This window comes from Biomphalaria glabrata, chromosome 12 (genome assembly GCF_947242115.1).
Source record: "Biomphalaria glabrata chromosome 12, xgBioGlab47.1, whole genome shotgun sequence".
Classification (NCBI taxonomy): Eukaryota; Metazoa; Mollusca; class Gastropoda; family Planorbidae; genus Biomphalaria; species Biomphalaria glabrata.
The window spans coordinates 7,823,509-7,841,137 of record NC_074722.1 but is presented as its reverse complement, the minus strand read 5'-3'; the positions used below and the strand labels follow the sequence as shown (position 1 = coordinate 7,841,137).

The following is a 17,629-nucleotide window of genomic DNA, read 5'->3' as shown; positions in this document are numbered from 1 at the left end:
AAGGCTGCTAGTTAGATCATTGGCAACAAATTACATTCGACTATTCAACAAAATCATTGTGAAGATTTACTAAAAAGATTTTAAGCATAAAACTAGAACAAGCAATAGAAAGAAAAAGGAATAATTTTTAAATCAAAGCTTATCTAAAGGAAAGAACCGCTTATTACTGCCACTTTTCTGAAAATGACACGGTTTAGCTCCCTTTCTGTTACATAAAACAAAATAATTTAATTAGTACTAATTGATTAACTAATTGGTTACTATTTTGGATCGATTCGTGTATTGTTATCAATTATGAATAATTATGCACAATTTCAAATGGATTCAACTTGTGGCAGTCGACCCTGGGCGTCTATCTCTACTGCTGATAACAACTTTCTAATGTGACAACACTTGAAAGAGGAACATTTATGTCTCCTAGCAGTACACACTGGCTACGCCTGTTAAAGTTTTTTCTCTTTTTTAATTTTAATTAACGGCCCTTATTTTAATGACCTTATTATTTGTAAAGCCCGTAACTTAGTCAATCTTTTACATTGAAATGTCCCTTCCCTCTCTCTCTCTCTCTCTCCTATCTATCTATCTATCTATCTATCTATCTATCTATCTATCTATCTATCTATCTATCTATCTATCTATCTATCTATCTATCTATCCTATCTATTCACTCTCTGGAACCCTCAATTTGTTTTTTAACCTGCGCATTGTAATTTCTCCGACATAGACTTTTGACTTGATTTGGATTCCTTTTGGCTGAAGAGAGAGGAGTACCCACTTTGAGAGTACTGTGACTCTTGTCTCACCGTGGATCATATCCTCATTGATTGCCCCAGATACCAGGATATTAGGGGATAATTTTTTAGAGCGCTCAGCTTAAAAACACTGTTTGATAGTGTCGACCCTGGGAAGGTACTGAGCTTTGTCCGGGAGGTGGGGCTATCTACGAAGATTTGATTTGTGAAATAGTGAACATATAATAGTTACGAACGATTTTTACTAAACTACCTTTACTATTATAACTGTGAATAGACCTCATTTTTAATAACTAAATAAAATTTAGCTCTTGTGGTATGAAGAGAGAGTAACCTTTTAGGGATTACGGGCAGGACATGGCCTAAAGTATGCCGATGTCCCAAAATACTAAAAACTCAAAACTCAACTTGATTTGGAAAGACCATGGAAAGACCAACTACATAATACGTCCTAGACACATACACGCGCTCATATTTTGGGCCCATTACTTCTAGCATCACTTTGACTTATCCGCAATAGAAGATTTACATCAGGATTCTGCGCACCGAGTTTCAAAAATAAGGAAATACATTTTAGCAAAGACAGACCTAGATCATGCTAGTTCTTTGGTGTATTCAAAACATAGTTCCTGGATGAAACAGTTCCTCTTGTCTAGCAGTTCTCCTTCGTTACTTATTTCATTTTTTAAGTATAGCCTTAAATTTCAGAGTTACCAAGCTAAAATTAAACTCGGTAATGTATTAGATTTTGTAGACTAAGATGTAGTGTATACTGCACAATTCAAAGAGAACAAACAACATTATTTAAACTGTATCTTATCTGCACCAAGACCATTCGTTTTAGAGAAGGCCTCACCACTGACCTACGACGTCTCAACCTGTGGGCTGTGGAGACCAATACCTCGTTGCCACGTCGTACAGACCTGTGACGTGGCAACACCCTATTGGTCATGGGTTGTGACGTTGCAGCTCAGTGTTCAGACCTTCTATAACGAAAGAAAACCCGCTGCTGAGGACTGACGTCAAGCGTGAAAAAAAAATCCTAATCAACCACTGGCAGACAATAGTTATGCCTGCACTAGATGTGGCAAAATATGTAGGTCGCAGCTTGGGCAAATTCTGCATTTCTCATCAATCTTCGGACTCGAAGACAAGTCCTATTATTATTATCATTATTATTATTATAATATAGATAATGTGAAAGCTGGACACTAATTGCTGAGGCTGAAACGGAAAGAAGAAGTCAAACCTTTGAGAGTAAATGCTGCAAAAAATGCAGGGTATCAGATACCACGAAAAGAAAACAAAGGAGTTTTTTTTTTATAAAAGTCAACACTCTGAGTGGCAAATACTGTACAGAAGAGAAAGCTAAGCTTGTTTGGTTATGACTCAATGTCAGAAGTAATCCTTCTATGTACAGGGGCGTCAAAGTAAATCTGGCTAGTCAACGTAAAAGAATAGACCAGCCTCTCTTGATATCCTGCTAAGAACAGCTACTGACCTGGAGAAGCGGAGGGATTTCGCTATGCGAACTGTCACAGCATCCCTGCACAAAGTCAAATGGCAAGACAAAATACCAGATACTGAAGTCCTTCGAAGAGCGGGTCTGCAAAGCATCCACACAATGCCTGCTGCGATGGGCAGGACACGTCTGCAGAATAAAAAACCGCCGCATCCCTCAACGACTCTTGTATGGCCAATTAAGGAAAGAAAAGCGCTCACAAGGCGTACAAAGAAAACGCTTAAGGGACACCCTCAAAGCTGAAAGCATTCAGCATAAACCCAACCACCTGGGAGACAGAAGCACATGACAGAGCATCATGGCGTCGAGCTGAGAAAACTGGCGCACTAATTGCCGAGGAAAAGAGAACAACGCTGGCAGAAGAAAGGCGCCAGAGAAGAAAAGCAAGGCCAATGACACTAGCTCCAGCTGGAATAACCATGCCCAGTGTGCATTCGAACATTCCGGGCTCACATAAGTCTCACCAGCCACATGAAGAGGCACAAAACCCCAGTGCAAAGCCCTCAGCCCCCTGGATGACAAAAGTGGTCATCATCGAACCACGATGGACGAACAATATACACGAAAGTCAAGAGAAAGAGGAGCTACGAAATCTTATTTTATAAATTACAGACGTTCCTTTAAAAGAACAGTAGTAGTACTTATCTTTATGGTTCAGTGTATCGGGCTTTTTAGGCATAGAGGTCTAGATGGCTTCTTAGGATCTCTCACCCATCTTATCTAGCAATGGGAAAATAGTTCACAACTTGAAGTTCCATTTATTTGTGAAGTACACATTTTTCTTAGGTGGCGGAATCACCAAATAACTGCATTAAAAAAGTACCTTTTTTTTTTCAGAGCCTGCGCTATGTTGTAATAATGTAGAGTTCCCCTTTCAGACCTCATCTGTTTCTGTGTCGCACAACGACCAACATTTCCTCAACTAATGTCAGGTACCCATTCAAGCTGGACTCAAATGCGCCCTCAAGATCACGAAATTAAAAATCCCCAGGATTCATCAGAATTCGAACCCACGACCTCTCGGTTCGGAAGCCAAGCGCTTTACAACTCCACTGCGCCTCCTTTGCGATATATAAAGTAAAGTTCTCCTCTAAATGTCTAAGAACGGCCCTGTTCTTTTGTTCATCAACACTGACAACTTGTTAACAGTAGACTCCTAGGCTATTACTATATATTGGAGTCTAGAAGACTAAGCGAGTTTCAAGGATATCTAGATCTGCATTCTAGGTTTAGAATAAAAATGTAGCAAAGAAATTAAACTCGTTAACTATTTATTAACTTTGAGATCAATGAGTTCTAGTTCCTAATTGGATTGGTTGTCATATGACGTAACGTTCCGCCATCTTGTTGGTATCAAACCTTGTAAGCTATGCTCGCTTTCACAAAACGAAACACTTTTACCAAAGTCAGACATGAAACGAAAAACGAAAAGAGGAAAGCGAAAAAAAGACTTTATTGCTCTTACATACATTTTTACTAAACCTGTTTTTCTTTACACATTTACAATAATAAAAGGAGACATTAGCATGAATAGTTGTAACGCATTAGGTCACGTAGTCTCTTGGACTGTTGGGGCTCCACACAAGATTTGTCTACCGTCCTTTTCCATTCCTCTCTGTCTTTTGCCTTGCATAGAACCTCCTTCAATGGCAGGCCTGTCCATTCTTTTATGTTGTCTTCCCCTCGCTTTCCCTGTCTGCCTCTTCTTCTTTTTCCTGGTACTGTTCCCTGAAAGAAGGTCTTTGCAAGCCCCGAAGACCTTGTAATATGACCACAGAATTTCAGTTTGCGTTGTTTGTTTGTTTTTTACAATAGTTCGCAGGTCATCGTGGGTTTCAATCGCTAAATAGATTTAATACATTGAAGCAATTATTCAGGCACTTTGTTTTTTACCTCAAAATGACAATTTTCATTGCTACATATAAAAAAAAATTTGGTTGAAAAAAGGGAGGGTCAGAAGTCGAATTTGAATCTTTATCTTATCTTCTTATCTTATATAATACAGACGTTACTTCAAAAAAGAAGATGATTACGTCCTACGCGTCATGCATTTAGTCATGCATATTAACCAATGACTTAAATTCTGCCAAGTCACTGGTTTTCCTGGCTAGCTCAGGCAACCCATTCCATGCTCTAATAGGGAAGAAGGAGCATTTGTACAAATTTGTCCTAGCATATGGAACGAAGAATGTGCCTTTATCTTGGTGTCTTTCTGTGTATTTTATTAAATTTTGTTTTTGTATTTGAAGATTATGGTTCAGTGTTTTATGTATAATTACTACTTTACTTTTGAGCCTTCTGTCCTGAAGGCTTTCTAAATTTAGTGATTTTACTAAAGGTGTTACTCTAGTCAAGTGTGAATATTCGTTTGTTACGAATCTCACTGCTGTATTTTGTGTCTGTTCCAGTTTCTTAATGTTTTCTTGAGTTGAGGGGTCCCAAACAGAGGATGCATATTCTATTATTGGCCTAACCAAGGTTAAATAACATTTTAGTTTTATGTTCTTATTTGATTTTTAGAAATTTCTTTGAAATCTCTATGAGCTGGGGAAAGTAACCACCTACCATAGAAACAGATACCCGTCCCAGGGACCTTAAGGTCTGCAGAGGGTACTTTCTTTCTACTAAAAATGTATAATCACATTTTCTTAGATCATGCGATGCTATTCCACAGCCCCTAAGTTGATACACAATGATACCTGCGAAAATTGGTTCACACACCACGCCCATCAAAGTGGCCGGAAAAGGATCCGAGCGAAACAGACTTCCGCCCATCAAGCTGAACCTCCTGGCGTTGACCAACAATGTCAAGGTCAAATGTGAACTGTGTAACCAGTGGGGCAGCCTGCAGTGTGCCCACTGCAGGGTCACTTACTACTGCTGCGAAGAACATATGGAGCTGGATAGGGTGAGATCTGAGTTCTTTAATTTTAGTTCTTTAATTTTAGTTCTTTTATATTAGTTCTTTATTTTAGTTCTTTATTTTAGTTCTTAACATACGGAAAGGGGGGGGGGGAGTCCAGCCGGGATTCCAGACGTAGACTTAACACAGGATTAGATCCTCCTGCGTCATTCAGCGCATTGGGCAGCAAACTGTCTCTATAGAAATCGATCGAGAACAACGTCTGCAGGCTCTTCCAAGGCATCCAACCTGGTGTCCACAGCTCTGATGTCCTCCATGAAGGTGCGGAGGGTGATTTTTTTAAAGAAAATCCTATACTAATTGTCTGTATCTCTGTCTGTCTGTCTGTGCGCAATTTTGAACACGTTTTTTCTCTCACCCATTTTCCTACCAAGTTATGGCTTTACATATCTATTTATTGTACTAATAAAAAAATAAAAAATTAGTTAATTATTAACAGGTAATTAATTATTTGTTTGATACCAACAAGCCAACAAGAGAAATTAATTCTTCAGTATTAACATATATGGCTAAATATTTGGGGTTTCGTCCCCTTAGATATTTCTCCCACATCCATTCTCGGATCAAGTTGAAACTTTCCACAATTAATTATTGTACCTAGCAAAACATGAATCAATTTAAAAGCTGACCACTAAGTCAATTAATTATTGGTAATTAATTTAGTTCAATATTGATTAAGGGTAATAAATCTTACTGTATAGAAAGATGTGGCTAGAAATGTAAAGTTGTTTCCGTTATATAAGCTTAGTTGTTTTTTTTTTTAAGTATTCTTTATATTTTTGTTTTCTCTTAATTTGTGAATGTTTCTGGTATTATCTTTATATATATATATATCTTTATATAGATAGATAGATAGATAGATAGATAGATAGATAGATAGATAGATAGATAGATAGATAGATAGATAGATAGATAGATAGATAGATAGATAGATAGATAGATAGATAGATAGATAAATAGATAGATAGATAGATAGATAGATAGATAGATAGATAGATAGATAGATAGATAGATAGATAGATATTGTTGTTGTTGCTGTTGTTGTATTTGGCAGTTGTAGTTAAATGCTAACATTTCTGCTGTTCATCCTTTCCTGTGTACTGCAGACACTCCATGAAGACATCTGTCACAGGATAGAAATGCTGAGACAGCCGATTGAGTTCAGCCCTTCCCAGGATACCCGAGAGCGGATGAAGAAACAGAAGCGCGTGCTCCTTGAAGAGATGTACGAATACACCTACCGCCAGGGTCAAACTTCTATGGAAGCGGTGAGACACATACCACCTGAGGTTGCGAAACGCACCTTGAGACACCAACCCCTGTGACGACTCTGCACAGCCCATCTGATTCCATCTGTGTGAGAGGGGGGTGAAGCAGTGGGGCTACATACGTGGTTCTAGACTCTATAGTTGGATAACTTACAATGTGGCTTTAGTTTGATATTCGATTTAGACCGGAAATCTCTTTTTTTTTAAGAATTAATCTGAGCTGAATTGTCTGTGCTGAGCCCCCAAAGGCAGCACAGAAACCTTATTCTTACACATATCTCCGAAAGACATTGGATATGAGTGCACCTAGAAAGGTGTAGCATGAAGAACGCGCTATACATAAGCACAAGAATACAAAAAATAATAATTACATATGTATGCATACACATTGACATTTGACAATGGCAACCTTCTTTCTGTCACGGAATAATTTTTTTTGCATGCTTCCGCGACGTTAAATAAAATATATCGAAAAATGAGCTGCATCTAACATAAAATTGTAACGAATAAAGAACGCGTAAAAGTCTTCACATTGTTTGTTATTCAGCTACGGAGTTATATATATACTTTACATTTAGACAGTGCTCTGCATGCTGGCCATATAATATCGCATGCCAACGCCATGGGAAGTATACTTAGCAAAATTCTGTTTTTAACCCTTAACATACAGGAGGTGGCGGGGAGTCCCGCCGGGACGACAGCATTAACAAGGATCTCAGTTGCTCAATGGCTGTTTGAAATGTTTATATCTCAATTATAGTGTTTTATGTTTAATAGGATTAGGTTTCCGATATTTTATCTTATCTTATCTTATATAATACGGACGTTACTTCAAAAAAGAAGATGATTACGTTCTACGAGTCATGCATTTAGTCATGCATATTAACCAGTGACTTAAATTCTGCCAAGTCACTGGTTTTCTAGGCTAGCTCAGGCAAACAAACAGAGGATGCATATTCTATTATTGGCTAACCAAAGTTAAATAACATTTTAGTTTTATGTTCTTATTTGATTTATAGAAATTTCTTTTAATAAATCCTAATGCTTTGTTTGATTTTTTATAGTTTCATCAATATGTGGATTCCATGACAGTTTTTCATTTATTATAACACCTAGGTATTTTGCGTTTTTAGTCTTTGTGTTACTGGTTTGCCATGAATAAGATAAGTGGAATTAATTTGTTTTAGTTTTTTTTTGTTACTCTTAACAACTGACATTTTTCTGGGTGGAAAGACATGCTCCAATTTGATTCCCATTTTTTAATTCATCTAATTCTCTTTGTGAAATATCTGTGTCTTGTGTTGTTTTTATTGTTCTATTTACAATGCAATCGTCTGCGAATAATCTGACTTTTGTTTCTGAACTAATGCAATTTGGTAAATCATTTATGTAAATTAAAAATAGTAGTGGACCCAAAACTGTTCCTTGAGGTACACCTGAGTTTACTGTTATTGGTGTTGATTTAGAGCCATTTATTATTAAAGTTTGTTCTCTCCCTATCAGAAAATCTTAATTCCACTGATGCTGTGGACCATTAATGCCGAAATATTTTAATTTTTTAAGCAAACTATGGTGGTGAACTTTGTCAAAAGCCTTAGAAAAATCTAGTAAGATAGCATCTATTTGTTCACTATTATCTAAACCTTTTGAATGTACACCGTCTGTTTCCTCTTCCACAGGGGCAATACGACAAGGCCATCCCAGCAGCAGTGGTCAGTGCCAAGTATGCCAGAGAGATCTGGGGCACGTCTGCCGAGGTCATCCCGCCTCTGCTGGTAGCAGCAGAATGCTACGTGAACAAAGGGAAGCTCGGGACGGTGAGTCTGGGGCATTCTGGGATCGTTGCGACACAAACAAACTCTTGCACTTTTTTTTTACGACAATGATAAATACGTCATCTATATTAAAAACATCTGAGCTCTTCTTTCGTTGATTTACATTGGCTATTTTCATACGTTAATGTGTATCCGGCCTACAGAATACGTAAGTGTTGACAAGCGAAGTATTTTTTGTATATTTAGAACTTTTCAGCGCTGTAGAATCAGATTTTTATATGTAGTTGGCAGCAGTGAGCTTTCTCTGTGGCGTATTTATATTGTTTATAACAAAACGTATAGCATCTCAGTCTGTCTAGTGTCTGCTACACATTCTGAACACGCTATTTCTCCCCCACTCCCCATTCTCGAATCAATTCGAAACAATTATTCATTGTTCCAAACAAAACTTGTATCAGTGAAAGAAGAAACAAATTACTAAATGAGAAAGTGGTAATTAGTTTTATTTGTTTGATATCATGAAAGGAAAATACATTCTACAGTACTGAGTTATATGTGTTGTGGTTGTTTTAGTAATAATTATAAAGTAGATCTAGGTCTATAATGAAGTCTTTCTTGCTGACACATGGGGTTTGATTTTAACCAAACAACATATATTAAATTGTAGGAATGACTTGATAAAACTGTGTAACTTGATAAATAGTATTTAATCCATAAATGAAGGGGCACAGTCCATATGTCAACAGTTACTAAATTGGCTAAAGAAGAAAATGCAACCATTTAAAGAAGCGACAGACAGCATTAGTGATTATTTAAAAAGGTTTGAAATTAAATTAACCAATCGTAATGTTAGGGAAAGTGAGTGGTCTCAAATACTATTAGATTTTGTCCAGGGACAAGCACTTACTATCTGCCAAAACCATGACCATACCATGCATGACAGTTACCAAATCCTTAAAAAAAGAGTTGTTAAATGCATATGGGCACAATGCCAGTACTTTTAGGAAGAAATACTACGAAAATACACCATCAAACCAAGTAGAACCACAACATATGGCTGTAAATGTTGAGTTCTTCCCCTTAGGTATGATTTTTTTTTTAATGGTATTTTTTTTTATTTTGTTTATTACATCTATCTATTTATCTATCACTAATCACTATCTTCCTCTTTTCATTTTCTTACATTTGTATTTAGGTTCCATTACATGCCCCCCCCTCACATTTCTTCATATATTAGGTTGTTTTTTTCTGGAACGAGTTTTATGTATCAAACTATAGACAACCAATTTGAAGCCTATTATTATGGATTGGTCCTAGCATTACAAGTTTAATTACATGACTGATCCAAACTAATAGAAGCTTTGTTTTTTTTAAAGGTATTTTTGTATATCTCCTTGTTGATAATAGTTTATAGTGTTCTTGTTTAATGTATAGGCTGACGGTTTCTTGGCACGCGTCTTGTGTATCGAACTAGAGACAACCAATTTGAAACCTTCTATTAAGGCGAGAATCAAACGTAACGAGGGTCTGATTCATCAAGCGAAGATCAACTATCAGGTAAACATGAAGACGTAGGTCAGTGCTGTCTGCTGAACCGCTGGGGCACCACACATGATCTGTCAACAGTCTTTCTCCATTTCTCTTTGTCTTTTGGCTTGAATGTAATATCTTTCAATGACAGGCCCTTCTATTCTCTGATTTCTATCTGCCTTTTCTTCTTTTTTCCTGGCACTGTTCCCTGAAGGAAAGTTTTCGGGAGGCCTGAGGACCTTGGCCATACAGACAGTGGTCAGCAGGCAATAGCGTAAACTAAATGTGTTTTTTTTTTTCACTTTCTATTTGTTTATAAGTGGAATTTAAACTTTTCTTTATCTACTAGATTTAAGTAATTACTATTCACCTTCACCCAACCCTTAGTATGTTGAACCGTTGGGGCACCACACAAGATCTGTCGCCGTCATTCTCCATCCCTATTATTATGTCTTAACCAAGGATTACTGCAAGACGGCAGGGAATGGACGCGGGCAAGGTTCGAACACGGAGCCATTGTGATGTCAGTCCAAAGCGCATACCACACGACCAGGCAAATGTTCTACTTGAAAAAAAAGGTTTAACAAACAATTTATTTTTTAAGAGCAGTGGTGTTCAGTTGTTGTTTTTTTTTTTTTGGCCTGGGAGGATGTGGGTGCATTGTAGTCACGTGCCGAATACCGACTAATAAATCCAGTGCTTTTTTTTGTGACGGTACGGCTTACCGGCACCGTTTTCAATGTGGGGAAAAAATTATGACTTTTCTTGTATTTTAACGTTTATTATTAATATATTAGTAGTTAAAAGTTAGGCATTCCATCACTGAGTACCGGCACCTATTTTCTTTACAAGAAAAAAAAAACTGAATAAATCTATTAGTGCAGTGAAACCAGCCTAACCACCTTCATTGCGTACTGTGGGAAGAGGGCCGGTTAGCAGAGCATTACGTGCCGAATATGGCCAACGGGCCGTAGTTTGTGCATCGCTTGCTGAAAGAAGAACTGTCACGCAAAAGAGTAATACTTCTATTATAAATGATAAACAGAAATGGAAATGTGGTTTGAGTGCTGGGACAAGTCCCAAAAAGCCCGTGGAGTCTGGGAGCGCATGAGGCGCCCTGACCGCACTTCCCAGTGGTGGAGGCTGTCCAGGCCTGCGCAAGCCATTATAGCACAGTGCAGGACAGGCCACTGTCCTGTTGGCTCATATTTCTCACGGCTAAGCCAAATTTCGATTCACAGTGCCCCCGCTGCGGGGAAGAAGAGGAAACCGTGTCTCATATTCTGTTTGACTGCCCCAGACTTGCTGATCTCCGTCTCGACAGGTCTGTGAAACTAAAAATTCTCGACCTGTATGGTGACATATACGCACTACGCAAGACAGCAGGGTTTCTGTCCAGGGCTTTTGCAAGAGAGGATTTAAGCCTCTCAAGCCCTTACTCTAATGGAGTTTGATGATAATGATGATGTTTATAAATGATAAATGATGTCATAGAAATTAGCATTGCTTTTTTTTTTGTAAAGGATGCTCTTGAGTGCTACGCCGAAGAAATTTACCAGAACACAGAAGAGTTTGGACCTACGCACATCCGGACATCAGGGGGCTACTGCTATCTGGGACACATGTTTCAACTGAAAGCGAACGAACTGACCGCTCTATCTCTATATAGGTCAGTGATGCGATAATCTTTAAAAAAAAAAGTAAGAAAAAACAGAAATAAACATGAAACTTTGTCATTTTCAACTTTAAGAATTCTTCTCTAAGTAAAGTTATGGTTATTTTCCGTCCGCCAAATGGAGGACATGTCTTTATTTAGGGTCCATGTCGACTCCATGTCCTCTGTGCAGCAGGTTAAGCATGAAAATGTCAGACTTTCCGTCATAACACTGTTTATTATGTTTGAGTTTGTGGTTTAAACGAGAAGCTTTGAAGGAATGATTCTATTTGGAATAATTACAACAGTCTGACCACAGCTTTTACTATGTGACTAATTAGATAGCAATTTCTGTTCCCAAAGATAGGCCTCCTATACATATGCTGTAAAATTTCTAGGAAAATGTTTAGAGCAGTTTTCCAAGTGCGTGTCTATTCAGTGTCCACCCAGGAAGAGTTTTAATGCTAATAAGAGAAATTTTAAAACTAAATTAGCCCGAAAAGTTGCTTTGAGAAATAGAACACAGATTTTATAGCCTTTAATTTACTGACATATGTCCTCCAGTACTCTGTATGTTGTAACGGATGTATGTATAAGTTGCACTTGATGTCATTCTACAGTACCTTGATAATCCTAGATGCTTGAGTATCTTGTAGAGTGTATTACTGATGCGAGCTCCATGACTACAGAAATACATCACGCCACGAGATTATATAACAATAACCAACAGGATCAATGCACAGGGACTAGGCTCACTCGAGATGAAATAGAATAACGAACAGAATAGGCCACAGTCGAGTCAGTCACTTCAAGAGCCTAGCAGTAACTGTCCTAAAAGTCTACTACAATACTAATCTCTAACCCAATGCCTATATGTCGTCACAAGAAAATGTCGCGTTCAAGTACATTGTGTCTTGTGTGTGTGTCCTCCTTTGCACGACTTTGTCCTAATTTTTGTCCTTCTCTTATGTAGGACGACTGGTTGTAATGACACAAGATGCGTAGAAGTTGATGTGAATCGGGTTTTTCCTAAGTAATGTGACGAGTAAGAACAGAGTAGGTTGATGAACAAAAAGAATAACGGACAAGACGCCTAAGAGGACGACGCTAGGCTAGCGACGACAGAGGACTGTGCCCTTTTTATTGTTTATTAAATTGTTGAAGTTATCAGCCTGCGTTATTAAGTATATTCTTGATTCATTCTGTTGTTGTGTCATATGGACTCGCATGCACCAGTAACATATATATACTCATCAACAAAATAGACCATCAACAGATGTGGCGACCCACGACGGCCAGGGCGTCATTTTGATCTACAATCTAGTTAACTTCGTGTTCTGGATATATCTATCTACAATTCTACACTTGGCGAAGTACACTGGAGAAGTACTGGATTAACATTCGTTTATTTCTACTAGATCTACCCTACGTCTGTGCTAATTATCTGGACTGCAGCTGGATTTTGGCATCTTTGTTCCAGTGGATCTAGACTTTCTATTAGAGAAAATTCGAAACCGTTACCAGCGTCTAGCTTTGTCAGCCATGTTGGATATTTTTAGATTGAACTTGGATCTATATTGACTAGATCTATATCTATTGTGTCTGAATCCAGAACTATTTCGTCCGTTGAAGTGATTTAGGGCAGTCCGTCGTCAGTATACCTCTACCTATATACCTCAAGAGTGAAGATACCTCATTTTGTCAGGTTTATCTGTTTATTGTGAGTACGGAAAGTCATCTGAGTCTACATATCTAGTATCTAGATCTACAAGCTGACCGTTGGAGTCACCTTGTCAGGTTTGTTTTTCAAGCTATTAATTGACTGTTGCAGTGTTGCTGAGCTTACAATCTAATCTACACACGAGTGATGGTATACCCTACTACCACACTGCGTGACCATCTAATCAACTTGTAAAGTTGACTAATTTATATTCATCAAAAGAGAGAGTTGGACTTAGTCATTTTTTTTACCTCTCTTGAGACAGCACCACCAGCTTGTCTCAGTATTGACTTATGTTCCTGACCTGAAGACAGAAGCCAGCACCAACAGATCATCAAGTGGAACCGGAACCTTGGAACCTGACCAGAGGACTTTATCTGAGATTCGTACCATACCGTGGCAGCACCAGGAGAGATTGGCCTAACTCAGTACTGCCTGTCGAGTAGCCATTGTGGGAGCACACCTTGCCTTGCCTAAGACAAAGACAGTGGGGAACTTGTGTGGAACTGACCGTTGTAGCTCCGTGGACTGAACAAAGGGGATCTAACTAAAGATAAGTTTATTTTTTCTCTCCATTATTATTAAATTAAGTCTATTAGGGACAGTAGATCTTTGTTAAGAGCAGGTTGCCTGATAAGGGCGTCATTATAGGACACATTAGAAAGTGGACCTGCTCCATTTAATAAAGTCTCGATGATTGTTTAGATTGTCTTGTTTTGTTCGTATCCACGTACATTTTATTTTTTTTAGAAGTCAAGTGAAGTTATCTTTATTTGTCTCTTTCAGTGTATACTTCCTCTAAAAAGTCTCATCTCATTAGAATAGATTTATTTTTTTGTGTGTCTTATTACGTTTATTTTACATTATTCTTATTATATATTAGTAATTTTATCTTAAGTAGATAAGGTAAGCCACGTTTAATCTAGATTATAAATTCTAGATTGTTTCCAGGTATTAACTAAATTGTTATACCTATGAGAGCCTTAGATCTATTTTATCCTGAGGACAACTGAGTCTAAGGAGTAATTATTTATATATAGATCTTTTGTCCCGATTAATCGGTTGACATTATTTTATAGATGTGTTTAAACACAGTCTAATTGGTCAGAATAATAATTTTTGTCAGTATCACTGGATTGTGATTTACTGTTGGAGGTATAATATTGATTTATCTATTTGAAGTTGTATTGAAGTTGTATTGAATCTAGACTAGTGACTAGAATAGTCCTAGGGGTATTTATTGGCAAGAAGTAAGTCCATTGAATTAAGTATTGAGGTATTGATATTTGTTTATGTGGTCTAAAGTAAGTCCACTGAATTAAGGTGATATAAAATTTTGAGTTGTATTCAAGTATTGTGGCTGTGAGTAAGTCCACTGAGGTAATATTTGTTAATATAACATTGAGCAAAGGTATTTAAATATATATATATTACAAGAAGTATTTGAAAGTGAGTTTTTGTGAAAACTAAATTGTGATATTTAGGCCAATAGGGAGGCCATATCAAAACTATATTGAGACATTGTTTAAAATAAAATAAGCATAATGGCAACAGCTCCAAACTTTGATTATATGGAGACTTTTCGCCAGCAAATTATTGCTGAGGCTAAACAGCTAGAACTTAAAGGAAAGGACCTAACTAGCTATGTACAGCAAATGGTGACAATAGAGAGAGATAGAATAGATAAGATAGAAATGGAAAAGAATAAACTAGATGCACAATTAATAAAAGAAGAAGCAGATAGGAAATTACAATATGATCTTGAGAAATTGAGAATTGAAGCTGAACAAAATAAACAAAAAGTTAATAGCAATAATACTAATGATAGATCTAATACTAATACTACCAATGCCCCAGACAATCACATTGAAACCAATAATAGTAATAATCACACAAACAACACTAATATTTCAAGTGATAACAACCATTGGTTGAGGAAAAAACTACAACCCTTTCAGGAGGCTAGAGATTGTATTTCAGACTACCTAAAGAGATATGAAATTAAAATGGTTAATTGCAATATAAGGGAGGAAGAGTGGTCTCAAATTTTGTTAGACTTTGTACAAGGGCAAGCTCTTACAATTTGTCAAAACCATAATCATACTGTACAAAATAGCTACCAAATTTTAAAAAAGGAATTGCTGAATGCATATGGACACAATGCCAGCACATTCAGAAAAAAATATTTTGAAAACACACCTTCCAATCAGATAGAACCACAAACCACTATAAATTTGGAAAAAGACTATTTTAATAAATGGCTGGGATTTGAGAAGATTGACAGTACCTTGGAGGGATTAAAAAATTTTATATTACTTGATAATTTTGTAGCTAAGTGTGACCCGCAATTACAATCATTTATCAAAGAAAGGAATCCCAAAGTTTTGGATGATGTTACTGAGATAATAAGAACATATAAAAATGCCTATCCCAACAACCTTTTTTCATGTAAAGATAAAAAGAATATTGATCTAGTGGGATATACACAGGAAAACAATGAAAGAAGTAGAAACAGAAGTAGGGATAGTAAACATTTTAGATATAACAATAGTAGAGATAGGTCAAACAACAGGGATGTTACATGTTATAGATGTGGGAAAAAAGGACATATGGCTATGAGATGCAGGGGAACACAAAACAGGTCAAACAGTAGGAATAATTATAATAGATCAAGTAGTACACATAATTACAATAGGACAGATAGTAGAAATAATTACAGAGCAGACAGTAGGAATAGGTACAGCAATTACAACAACAATTACAATAATAACACATACAATAGGAGTAAAAGCAGGGAATATAAAAATAGAGATTCTGACAGTGTGTTTTTTGTTAGGGAAAATAAAAACAATTTTGCTTTTTACCCAGCTTTTATTAACAATGTTCCAATAAAGGCAATCCGAGATAGTGGCTGTAACACACTCGTGGTTCGGGCTGATCTCATTGAGGCGCAATATTATAGGGGATATACAAGGAAAGTGGAGTTGGCAGATGGCAGTATAAAGGAATTTAAAGTATTTAAAGTGTTTATTGAGACACCTTTTTACACTGGCCATTGTGAGGGAGTAGCCATGCCTAACATGAGACATGATATGTTGATTGGAAACTTAACAGGTTTGAAGGAATGTTCAAGACAGGAAATTGAAGCATGGGAAAAGAAATATGAAAGGTTACAGCAGAATAGGAATACTGAAACAGATAATTACATTAGTAATATGGTAATAACCAGATCTAAGAACAAGCCAAAACAAGAAACTCAGGAACTTATTGATATGAATGATGAAATAGTTAATGGTGAAGAAGATAAAGAGAAAGAGGTTGAAATACAAGGTCAAAAACAAGACGAAACGCAAGCAGAAAAACAGAAAGATGAGAACTTAAATGAAAAAAGAAAATTAAGAACATTGGAGGTAGGAGACAAGGTATTACTTTTGGTAATTGACTTAAAAAACAAATTAGGAAAACAGTGGAAGGGTCCATTTGTTGTTACAAATAAAACAAGTGAAGTAAACTATAAGATTAATATGAATGGAAAAATAAAAACATATCATATAAATAATTTGAAGTTATACAATGAGAGAAATGAAAATCAATTTCAAAATTTGGATACAGAAGTAAACAATGAAAATCAAACTCAAAAGTTAGATACAGAAACTGTGGAAAATGAAAATCAAGTAGATGAATGTTTAATTGTTTTAATCAATGAGGAAACTAATGAAAATGATATTAAAAATATTCCTATACTAGAAACTAAAGATAACCAAACATGGGAAAAACTGAATTTAGAAAATTTATCTCCAGAAAAAACAAAAGACATAATAAATGTAATCAGTGATTTTAAAGAAATTTTTTCCAGTTTGCCAGGAAAAACAAATATCATAAAGCATGACATAAAGTTAACTAGTGACAAACCTATTTTCATGAAGCCTTATAGGATTCCATTACACTTACAGGGAAAAGTTAAAGATGAAATAGACAACTTATTAAAACTAGGAATAATAGAACCATCCAATTCAGCTTATGCTTCACCAATAGTTATAGCAAAGAAAAAGAATGGGGATATAAGGTTATGCATAGATTATAGACAGTTAAATAAGATAACTGAATTTGATCCTTACCCTATGCCTAACATTGATGACATATTACACAAATTGTCCAATGCTAAAGTATTTACAAAATTGGATCTGACAAAAGGATATTGGCAAATTCCTTTAACCAATAGAGCTAAACCTTATACTGCATTTATCACTCCTTATGGAATATTCCAATGGAACTTTATGAGCTTTGGGCTTATAAATGCTCCAGCTACCTTTAATAGGATGATGATGTCGGTTATAGGTCATAGAAAAAATGTAATCTGTTACTTAGATGATATATGCATTTTTCATGAGGATTGGAAAGAACATTTAAAAGGAATTAGGGAGATTTTTGAGTTAATTAAACAAAATGGTCTAACAGTTCAAGCAGAAAAGGTAGAGATAGGCT

The 17,629-nt window shown here is 36.5% G+C and overlaps 1 protein-coding gene across 2 annotated transcripts in view; it reads left to right on the top strand.

The window, feature by feature from the left end:
• Positions 1-1,344: 1,344 nt before the first annotated feature.
• LOC106051619 (zinc finger MYND domain-containing protein 12-like) overlaps positions 1,345-17,629 on the top strand; it is a 24,006-nt gene continuing 7,721 nt past the window's right edge. For both annotated transcript variants that reach the window (XM_013206823.2, XM_056006915.1), the window contains exons 1-6: positions 1,345-1,485; positions 4,949-5,182; positions 6,304-6,465; positions 8,145-8,282; positions 9,675-9,797; positions 11,294-11,439. In XM_013206823.2, the coding sequence (XP_013062277.2) occupies positions 4,967-5,182; positions 6,304-6,465; positions 8,145-8,282; positions 9,675-9,797; positions 11,294-11,439 (785 nt within the window). In that variant the 5' untranslated portion in view covers positions 1,345-1,485; positions 4,949-4,966. The remainder of the gene's footprint in view (positions 1,486-4,948; positions 5,183-6,303; positions 6,466-8,144; positions 8,283-9,674; positions 9,798-11,293; positions 11,440-17,629) is intronic.